The 10,916-nt window shown below is 38.1% G+C and overlaps 1 protein-coding gene across 1 annotated transcript in view; it reads right to left on the reverse strand.

The window, feature by feature from the left end:
• The window catches only part of F8 (coagulation factor VIII), a 108,855-nt gene extending 99,733 nt beyond the window's left edge, over positions 1-9,122 (reverse strand). Inside the window, exons 1-4 of the mRNA XM_045538788.1 lie at positions 9,007-9,122; positions 6,103-6,225; positions 3,086-3,298; positions 1,240-1,308 (exon numbers count right to left, since the gene is read on the reverse strand). Of these exons, the coding sequence (XP_045394744.1) occupies positions 1,240-1,308; positions 3,086-3,298; positions 6,103-6,225; positions 9,007-9,082 (481 nt within the window). The 5' untranslated portion in view covers positions 9,083-9,122. The remainder of the gene's footprint in view (positions 1-1,239; positions 1,309-3,085; positions 3,299-6,102; positions 6,226-9,006) is intronic.
• Between the last annotated feature and the right edge of the window lie 1,794 nt (positions 9,123-10,916).

Genomic DNA, 10,916 nt, shown 5'->3' on the forward strand with positions numbered 1-10,916 from the left:
TTTATTTAAAAGAAAACATATGAAAATCACCCATAGGGCTGTTTGTCAGTGCCCGTCTCTGTCATGATTGCTTCATCTATGCTAGTAGTTATGAAACTCCAGGAACCTGAAAACTTCCCAGCCTCCTCTCTGAAGTTAATAAGAGCTAAAGTACAAGAGATACTAATGGACAGTGGCTTGTTGAAGTTGCCCCTTTGTGTGATGGACTGACAGCTAATGCTAAAACTTTCTGAAACTCAGCATTTAGAAAATTCTTAGAAGTTCATTTACCCATTCATTCATTCAAACACATTTACTGAGCACTACTGAGTGTAGACAGTAATTGTGGAGAAGAAGAACAGCCTCTGTCTTCAAGGTGCTTACACTCTAGCTTGAATAGGCAGATAAGCTGACAATTATAATAAAGAGTGAAGAGTGATAGAATAAAGATAATAACAGAATGCTATAGGAGCAGAGAGGAGAAGGAACTTCACTTTGCTTGAAGGGAAAAGGACATGCAGTCAAAGATGATAAACATTAAATAAATAGAGTAGACGATAAATGACATAGTGTGATAAGGAGTAAGGTCAAGGTGCTGTGTAAATATATAAAGCAAGCATCTAACATGGGCTGGAGGTCATCCTGAGAGAAGAAATTAAGTAGTGTGCATTAAGGAGAGGGAGAGCTGAAGTCAGTCAGACTTAAAGGAAAAGGAGGCTAGTCAGGAGAGAGATAATGGGGGCCTCAATTAAGAAGATGGCAATGTAGATGGATAAGACGGAAGAGAAGACAGTTATGATGTTATCATTATTGATTATATATGGTTATATAGGATTAGGAGGCAGAAGTACTAAGCTACTTAAGTGAAATCACTTAATCCTCACAACAATCCTATGAAGAAAGTACTATTATTTCAATTTTAGATTTGAGGAAACTGAGACACAGAGAGGTTAAGTAACTTGCCAAAGGTTGCATACTTAGTAAGAGATAAAGATAAGAGAAAGTATTTAGAAAGTACAGCCAAAAGTCTTTGTTCATGGATTTGATGAGGGGAATGAGGCCAACCTGCTACCAACTTCGCTGTCTTCTTACCTCATAGCTTCCAATGGAACTTAGGTTACATTTTGGGGGGCAGGAAGTTCATTTTCAACCCCATCTCCTTCATTTCTGAATAGTTTAGATCTTTCTATAATTACCTCCTGTGAACATTAGCAGAGGATTCCTTTCAGGAGTCCAAAATTCAGATTGAAACTCACTAACCTTCATCAAATACAGCAAAAAGTAGTACAAATTCGGGCAAGGTCTGTGTCCTTTCCTTGGCCAGACTCCCTGAAAAAGAAGTGAGAGCATTTATCTTTTATTTAAAATACCAGTGGAGTAATAAAATGTGGTATATGTATACCATGGAATACTACTCAGCCATTAAGAAAAATGGTGATCTAGCACCTCTTGTATTATCCTGGATGGAGCTGGAGCCCGTTCACCTAAGTGAAGTATCACAAGAATGGAAAGACAAGCACCGCATGTACTCACCATTAAATTGGTACTAATTGATCAACACTAATGTGCACATATGGAAGTTACATTCACAGGGTATCGGGCAGATGGGAGTGGGGTGGTGGGGATGGGTAAATTCACACCTAATGGGTATGGTGCACGATGTCTAGGGGTTTGGCACGCTTGTAGCTCTGACTCGAGTGGTGCAAAGGCAATATAGGTAACCAAAGCATTTGCACCCCCATAATATTCTGAAATAAAAATAATAAAATATAAAAAATAAAGGTAAAATAAAATAAAAGCCCATAATAGGAAATTGCCACTAGGAGGAGACATTTCTTCATCAACTACTTGAAGGTAAGAACAAATGTCCTTTGTCATTAATTGTGGCTATGAAACTGTATTCAATATATGAGAGATAATACTTCCAACTGAAACTATTCCAAACTACAAACCCTTCTGGTCTTTTCCACCTCCCCCTCCTTTTTTAAAAATCACATTCATTGTCATCATTCAGAAAGGGTATGATGGTTCATGTTCAAACATTCTTTGCCTATTCCCCATCAAAATGTGGAGTCTCCTCTAAGGACTGGCCCTGTGATGCATTCTAACAGAAAGAATGAATGCTGTGTGATTTCTGAGGTTCAATTAGAAAACGTGATACAGCTTCCAATGGGCTCTCTGTTGCGACCATATGAAATGTCTGGCTACCCTGTAGCACCCATGCTGGAGAGACCATGTGGTTGAGAGCCCCAGCTATTTGAGTCTTTCAAGCCCAGGTGCCAGACATGTGAATAAAGTCACCTTTGGGATTATTTCAGCTCTGACCACTGTTTGACTACAACTTCATGAGACATCCTGAAACAGACTGCCAAGTCAAGACACTTCCAGATTCCATGAGACCCCAAAAACCCAGAAGAGATAATAAATGATTGTTGTTTTAAGTCACTAAATTGTGGAGTTATGGAGTAATAGATAAATAGAAAGAGAAAAAGGTCCAGTGAAGCCAATTTCACCATAAAAGATAGGGTTAAAAAGAAATCATGCAAAATTTACTTCCCTAATTTAGTTTATGCTAGTAAGCTATAAATTAAAAACAGGTTTGATTAAAATTAAGAATATTTTAGAATAAGTTATAAATAATATAAATATATGCTTACTTTTCTCAGATTTGTACATATTTTTGGCTTACAGATGACAAACTAACCACCTGAACCAATCTATGTGCCACTGATCACACACTTGCATGTGTTCACCCCCATGGAGTTTTCAAGGAACCTAGCTCAAAATTTGCAAAAGGCAGAGGATGGTAGAAATCACAACTGAGACAGCCTATGGATTTGAAGTGGAAAATAGCAATGCTTTGAGAAGAGAGTCCTAATTCTGGAACTCAGCTGCTCTTGATCCCAGCTTAGAGTTTGTTGTGGTTATATAGAATGGATATCTGCTTGCTTCAGAAACTGGATTATTCTCCTTTCCATGAGCATATTGCTAGGGGAAAGGAGCCTCTTTAAGATGAAAGAATACAAATTCTAACTGTTATGGATAGATACAGTTGTTTGTACTTCTCTGCTTATTTCAACTCAATCCTACTCTTTCTTACACTTACCTTCTCTACATACCAGAAGGGCTCCAATGAGGCCTGAATTCAGGTCTTTCACCAGGTCCACATGAGACAGATATGAGTAAGTGAGGCATGGTGGGTCAGAAGCCATTGGACCATTCTCTTTCAGGACCTGCCAGACATAGGTATGGCTCCCACCAGGAAAGACTTTGTCATCTTCTTTCTCCCTTTGGCTGGTGTGGTCATCATATTCAGCTCCTAAAGCGAGAAAGGATAAAATTGTACTTCCTATGCCCATCATCTACTTAAAGAAACATATCAAGTTTATTGTCACCAATAGATTCTATATAAGAAACAGATTCTCTGCATCTTAATTTGAAAGACTAACAAGCAGAAGCTATAAATGGGGAGAAGCCTCATATATTCCTGAGGAGCTCAACACCACTTATCCTAGTATGAGTGATAAAAACTAAGTTCTTGTTGAGATCTCCAGATTCTGTTAACCAATAACATTGCCTCCATTATTGCATCTTTTTGCCTAATTCAAGTCAATTCAATGACAAATATGCATTGGGTATGAACTTCATCACAGACTCTTTGATAGGCACTGGTGAGGGTCAAGGAGGGGTATGATACAGAGATTTAAAAAGCTTTTTTTAAACTTGATTTTTCCCTGGAGTACCAACACTATATTTGATAGGGCACACAGACTTGCAAAGGTATAATTATAATACAATGCAGAAACATTCACCCATTTTCAACAAATATTTACTGCATTCTTATTCTTTACCAGGTTCAGCTACAAGCTGAAAATAAATATAAAGATGAAGGCAGAAGTCCCTATGCTCATGGAGCAAACAGTCCAGTAGGTAAAAAAAATAGTAAACAAGCCTCCTACTCTTCAGTAATGCTTGATGAAGGAGGTGGGATTTGGGATGAATCTTAAAAGATAGGTATATTTGTATATTCTTTTTTTGTGTGCTTAATATAAAGAATTTCACATTTTTTCTCTTTTTTTTTTTTTTACCAGCCCCAATTAGTCTGAGGGATGTAACATTTTTTGTTATATGTATGTTAGAAAATTATTCCTGGGATTGCACTGGTACTTTCACTTTTTTCTTTCGATATTTTTTTGATGATATGTTTTAATGTGCATTACAAACTTCCTGATAGTGTACTCCTATATACTTCAGAACTCATCTTTCAAAAATAAAAATATTTTACTACATAAACAAAATGACACTAGCACACCTAATAAAATTAACAATTTCTTCATATCACCTAATATCAGTACAATATTCAAATTTTCTTAATTGTCTGAAAGGCATCCTTTATAGCTAATTCGTCCAAACCAGAGTCCAACCTGGGACTGCACATTACATCTAGTTGTTTAGGCCCGCAATCTCTTTTAGTCTGGAGTAGTCCCTTTTTTATGACATTCATTGCTGAAAGAAATTTGGCTTTTAGTCCTGTAGAATATCCCACATTATTTATTTGAATGATTGCTTCCTTGTGGAGTCATTTAGCTTGTTCCTCTATCCTGTATATATCCCAGAAACTGGAATTTAGACCTAAGTCCTTATTAGATTCAAGTTAAACAATTTTTTGGCTAAAATATGTCAAAGGTGATGCTGAGTACCTCATATTGTGCCATATCAGGGGTAGGTAATATTCGGCCATCCCATCGTTAGTGACACTAAAATTGATGCCTGGATTAGCCTGATACCTCCATTGTAAAGTTAAAATTTTCCACCTTCAATCAGAAAAAAATCTCTGGGATGTTATTTTTGCACTTTACAAATGTCCAATTTCACATTAACCATTCGCCAATCATTTTATTTGTGAATATTTCAATATGTATCTCTATAATACAACAATTCTTTAAAAATGTGATCATTATTTTTTCAATGCTCAATTGCTCTGAAATTGGCCAATGAGAGCCTTTTGTACAAGTTACCGTGTCCTTCTGCCTTGTCCCCAATCACTCTTGGAACACTTTCTCATTTTCTAACTCAACAGTTTTTTTTTCCAGATCATCTTATAATTTCCCTGTCTCAGAACTAGAATTAGCCATTTCTCCAAGAAGCCCTGGTTCTTTTAAGTGGGGAATAGTATTGGAACTTGAGGATGGAGTATGTGGTTAGGGTGTCTGTGTGACTGTGGGTTAGTATCAAATTCTGGATAGTGAATACTTTTTGATAGGGAGGGAGGTGATTGTGGAGGGGTACAGAAGGAGCTTCAACTGTATGTATATTGTTTAATTTATTAAAATAAATTAAGCAATTTGACAAATTGGTAAGATTTGACAAAGTGAAGTGATAGGTCCATGTTTGATTGCTATATTATATTCTGTACCTTTCTTTGTTTGAAATATTTCATTAGGAAAAGAACACCCTTTTTCCTAAGACTAAGGCGGTGGGTGGGTTGTTGGAGGTTTTCCAGGAATGGGCTGGGTTTTCCTCGGGCAGAAGAACTTGGCTAGCCAAATCTGAGATGAGCCACTCTATCAGAAGCAGCAGCCTCAATATATGCCAAACAACATTTCACTGGAAGTGTACAGATGAGTGCTGTCCAATAAAAATATAATGTGAGCCTCATGTATAATTTCAAATTTTCTAGTAGTCACAGTAATAAAAGCAAAAAGAAACAGGTGAAATAATTTTAATAATGTATTTTATTTGACCTACTCTATCAATGCTGAGGGCATCATTTAAATCCTTGGATCCAGCCATACTTTGATGAACTCCATGAAACTTTTCAGTTACATGAGTGAAATTAAACATTATTTATATGAATCCTCACACTGTAGCACAGTGATTCAGAGCACAAGTTCTGGAGTTAGAGGGGACTAGGTATGAGTCCTTATCCCACTACTTACTAGTTGTATGACCTTGAACTCTATACATGTTAGTCATCATTATTGTTATCATTATTATTATCTTTCAGTAAGTTTATATTTAAGATAATGGATCCAATACCAGATGTGCCACCATCACCAAGCACACACATCTCAGTGTTCTATTCCCTAGGATAACAGGACAACAGGAGGGAACTTGACTCACCCTCAGACGCTTTCCAGTAGGATACACCAATAGCATGAAGACTGACAGGATGAGAAGCCATGTTCTTAAGTGTTATGACCACTGTGTCATGAACCTCAGCCTGGATGGTAGGACCCAGTAGACCTGCAAGAATGAGATGTCCCCCAAAGGTCACTTGGATAGTACCCCAGAAAACCTATTGTTACAAAAGTGAAGGTAAAAGAGAAGCATGCCCCTGTGAGTATTGATAAAAAGTTGTATATGCTTGCTGCCAACACCAGCTCAGCCTCATGGTTGTTCTAAGGAAAGATTTGTGGCAATTCATTCAATGAATGCATTCATTAACTAATATTTGAGTTCCTATCTGAGTTTTTACTATAATCTAAGAACTCTCCTATGCACTGGAAATACCATAGCAAGCAAAACAGATCATGGAGATCACATTCTAGAGACATTAAGCACATAAAGAAATAAATAAGAAAATTTCAAGTTGCTATAAATGCTATAAAAGATGGTGCTGTGCTAGAAAATGATGACGCAGGAGGTAGGGGATACTTTAAATATAGGGGTCAGGAAAGCCCTCTCTGAGGAGGTACCGATTAAGCAGAGATCTGACTAATGGAAAAGAAGCAAGATTTGCAAAGATTTAGTGGAAGAGCATCCAGAGCAGATAAAACAAAAGCAAAAGACCTGAGGCATGAATAAGCTTGACATAGTTGAGTAAAATGTGGCTGAAGCAAAGTGAATGAGAAGGAGAATAATGGAAAATAAAGTTATTTTTTGTTATTAGGCAGGGAGCATAACATGTAAGACCATGTAGGCCACAGGAGTTTGGATGAATTTGGATTTTACAAGAAGTGAAAGAAGATTTGGAACTTGTTTTGGAGGAACAATCAACAGGACTTGCTGATAGATTGGATGTTGGAGACAGGAAAAAAAAGAGAAAGAAGTCAAACATGTCTCCTATGATTTTGGCTTATGAAAGTGGGTGGTTGTTAGTTGGGCCATGACACAGAAAACAAGAGGAAAATTAACAGCTCTGTTTTGTGGATATATTAAGTATAAGATGACTGTAAACAGTTTATTGAATGAACTGGATACTGTGGGATGAAAACATGAAATAGCTTTATTTTTCTTAGACTACTGTTTTTGTTTCTTTGTTTGTTTTTGAGTCAGGGTCTTGCTCTGTTGCCCGGACTAAAGTGTAGTGGTGTCATCATTAGCTCACTGCAACCTCAAACTCCTGAGCTCAAGTGATCCTCCTGCCTCAGCCTCCCCAGTAGCTGGGACTACAGGTGCATGCCACCATGCCCAGCTATTTTTTTTAATTATTATTTTTGTAGAGACGAGGTCTCACTATGTTGCTCAGGCTGGTCTTGAACTTCTGACCTCAAGTGATCCTCCTGCCTAAGCCTCCCAAAGTGCTAGGATTACAGGTTTGAGCCACTGTGCCTGGCCAGACCACTGTTTTTAATTGAATTTTGTGAAATCTCCCTTTCTTGTACTTTGGCCAATCCCAAATCTTTTCCAATAACCTTCAGGTATTAACAAATAGTATCATTTTTACATTCTAACAAGCCCAGTCCGATCTAATATCAAATGTTTGATGTCCTCTGAAATTTAAAGTTCCCTCCCTCCTCCAGCTAAGTTATAACACTGCTTTCCCACCTGCTTCTCCTAATCTTCCTCCCTGACTCACTGCCTCTGCACCCTCTAAAGTAGGAGCAAGTAGGAAGAAGGTGAGGGTGGAATAGGAGGCACAATGACAGTCTTTCTTGGAAGAAGCAGTGGTAACGTGACATTAGTACTCTCTGGTTGTGTCAGATGCCAAAATTGTGGCTCTTTCTTTCTTAAGGAACTTACATGAGTTCTTTGGAGACCATCTCCCTCCAGATATGGAGACACCCCACAGCACCTGTCCTGGGCAAGGGATATGCCTTCTCCAGCTGATCACTTGTATCTCTCATCTCAGTTTTTGCCTCTGGCAGTACAATCCACATATACATTTTCTTTGGGGATTACCTAACCCCAGCAGGAAGACCTCTCAGAGAGAGTCTTCTTAAGACAAGTCATGTCATGTGACCTTCCTGGCCTCCTACCTAACAGCCGCAGTGAGGTTAGCTTCCACTGTAGCCCACTTTCCTTGCTATGCCAGCAGAATTTCCCCCTAGCCTCTGGCCCTGAAAGTTTTTCCAGATAAAAACCAGGTACTAGTCAGTGTCTCTCAATATACAGAGGTCCTACATCTAGTCTTCTGAGGGATTCTCAACGTATCTTAACATGAGTGAGAGGCCTCCCTCACCTTGTGGTGTAGGGGACATATATAACACCAAAAATGCTCTCCAAAGAAATATAAAAATCTAAACTCTTTCCTAAGCGCTTAGCCTTCTTTTGTACAGGGTAGAGGGAAGTCATGGGCTAAGGGTTGCAGAATCAATTTGGGACCACTATCTGAACAAGTCCTGAATAAATGGGCTGATACCTCTCTTTAGAATAGGGGGATACTTGTCGCCTATAATTCTCAGCAACAATTCTAAGACAGGAAATATACTATGTTAACATCTTGTTACATACTTCACATCTAAGTGGAAGTAAACAGTTGGCATTCAGGGATAGGTCTGAACTGAAGATATAAATTTGAGAGTTATTGGCATATAGATGGTATTTTAAAGCTATGAGACTGGATAAGATAACCTAGGGATTAAAGATAGAGAGAACAGAAAATGAACCCAGGACCAAGCCCTGGGGCTCTCTAACATCTAGAGGCCAAGCAGAAGGAGGAGGGCCCAGCAAAAAGACTGAGAAAATCCAGTGTATTTCTCTTTGGCAGCTGCCCTCTTTAATTTCAGCCTCAAGACTGGGGAATCCTTGCTATGAAATAAGATACTCAGTTTCATAATTAGCATTTAACATTGTTTTCATTACCCATCCAGGGTGGCTTGGGCTTGGCAATGTTGAAAAGGTGATCCGTGAACTCTACAAACACAGTCTTTTTGTACATGACTGAGGTGTTGAATGGAAAAGATCTTGGCCCTGTAGGAGGAAATCTGTGTGAAGAAAGGAAAAAATCATTCATTTTGGTAGACTCTTCTTTGAACCCACTTCATAAAGCAGCTATAAGTAATGCTTCCATCCCACTCTCCTCTACTGTTAAAAAGGCAATTGGAATTTGTGTTAAGTTGGTGCAAAAGTAATTGCAGTTTTAGCATTGTTGAAATTTGCCGTTTGATATTGGAATACATTCTTAAATAAATGTGGTTATGTTATACATCATTTTAATGCACATTTCTTGCTTCCTGTTTTTTTGCTAATGACTTATTACTTGATGTTTATTTTATATTTATTTTAGACTATGGAAATGATGTTAGACAAAAAGCAAATTCAAGCGATTTTGAAAGCTGATCCTCTTCCAACTACGCGAGAAGCTGCCGAAGAACTCAACGTCGACCATTCTATGGTTGTTCAGCATTTGAAGCAAATTGGAAAGGTGAGAAAGCTTGATATGTGGGTGCCTCATGAGCTGACCAAAAATCAAAAAATCGTCCTTTATGAAGTGTCATCTTCTCTTATTGTACACAACAACAATGAACCATTTCTCAATCGGATTATGAGGTGCGAAGAAAAGTGGGTTTTTTATGACAACCAACAACTGGCGATGACCAGCTCAGTGGTTGGACCAAGAAGAAGCTCCAAAGCACTTCCCAAAGTCAAATTGCATCAGAAAAAGGTCATGGTCACTGTTTGGTGGTCTGCTGCCAGTCTGATCCATTATAGCTTTCTGAATCCCAGTGAAACCATTACATCTGAGAAATATGTTCAGCAGATCCATGAGATACACCTCAAACTGCAATGCCTGCAGCTGGCATTGGTCAACAGAGAGGGCCCAGTTCTCCTCCATGACAAGGTCCGACCTCACGTGGCACAACCAACGCTTCAAAAGTTGGACGAATTGGGCTACAAAGTTTTGTCTCATCTGCCACATTCACCTGACCTCTCGCCAAAAAACTACCACTTCTTCAAGCACCTCGACAATTTTTTGAAGGGAAAACACTTCCACAACCAGCAGGATGGAGAAAATGCTTTCCAAGAGTTCGTCAAATCCTGAAGCACATATTTTTACACTACAGGAATAAAAAAACTTATTTCTCGTTGGCAAAAATGTGTTGATTGTAATGGTTCCTATTTTGATTAATAAAGATGTGTTTGAGCCTAGTTATAATGATTTAAATTTTACTGTCCAAAACTGCTATTACTTTTGCACCATCCTAAATATATGAATTTCTAACATCCATCAAACCAAAACACTGTGTTCACAAGTCAACTGATATGTTAGATGCCATATGATAAGATAAATCATAAAATCAATACCTGTACACTGCATTAGCCAAAAAATTCTGTCAAAGCAATGGCTACTGTATCCTTCAGTTTCATCTCTGAAACAAACTATAACTTTCACCTAAGTATATTGTATTCAGATTTTGTCAGTATGTGCCTAAAATTATACTTCCCTCCTTAGGGATACCAGGAATATCACAGAAGAATTGTTTTTTTTTTTTTCACAAGAGCAACCTGGGAATTAATGCTCATTCTCATCTCCAGTCAGATACTCCCAATTATCCATTTATTAATGGATCAGCTACTGAATCAGAAACTTTCATGTGTAGATCCTGGTCTCCAAACCTCAATCAGCTAAAAAAACAAATTGAGCATTCACCTGCCACAGATGTACTTTCGTTCACTTATAAACTATATACTACATGCCAGTTGTACCATCACAAGACACACATCAGAAATAAATATGGAAAAGGAGAGGTTTTTAAAGACATATAAGTAGA

This window comes from Lemur catta, chromosome X (genome assembly GCF_020740605.2).
Source record: "Lemur catta isolate mLemCat1 chromosome X, mLemCat1.pri, whole genome shotgun sequence".
NCBI classification, from domain to species: domain Eukaryota; kingdom Metazoa; phylum Chordata; class Mammalia; order Primates; family Lemuridae; genus Lemur; species Lemur catta.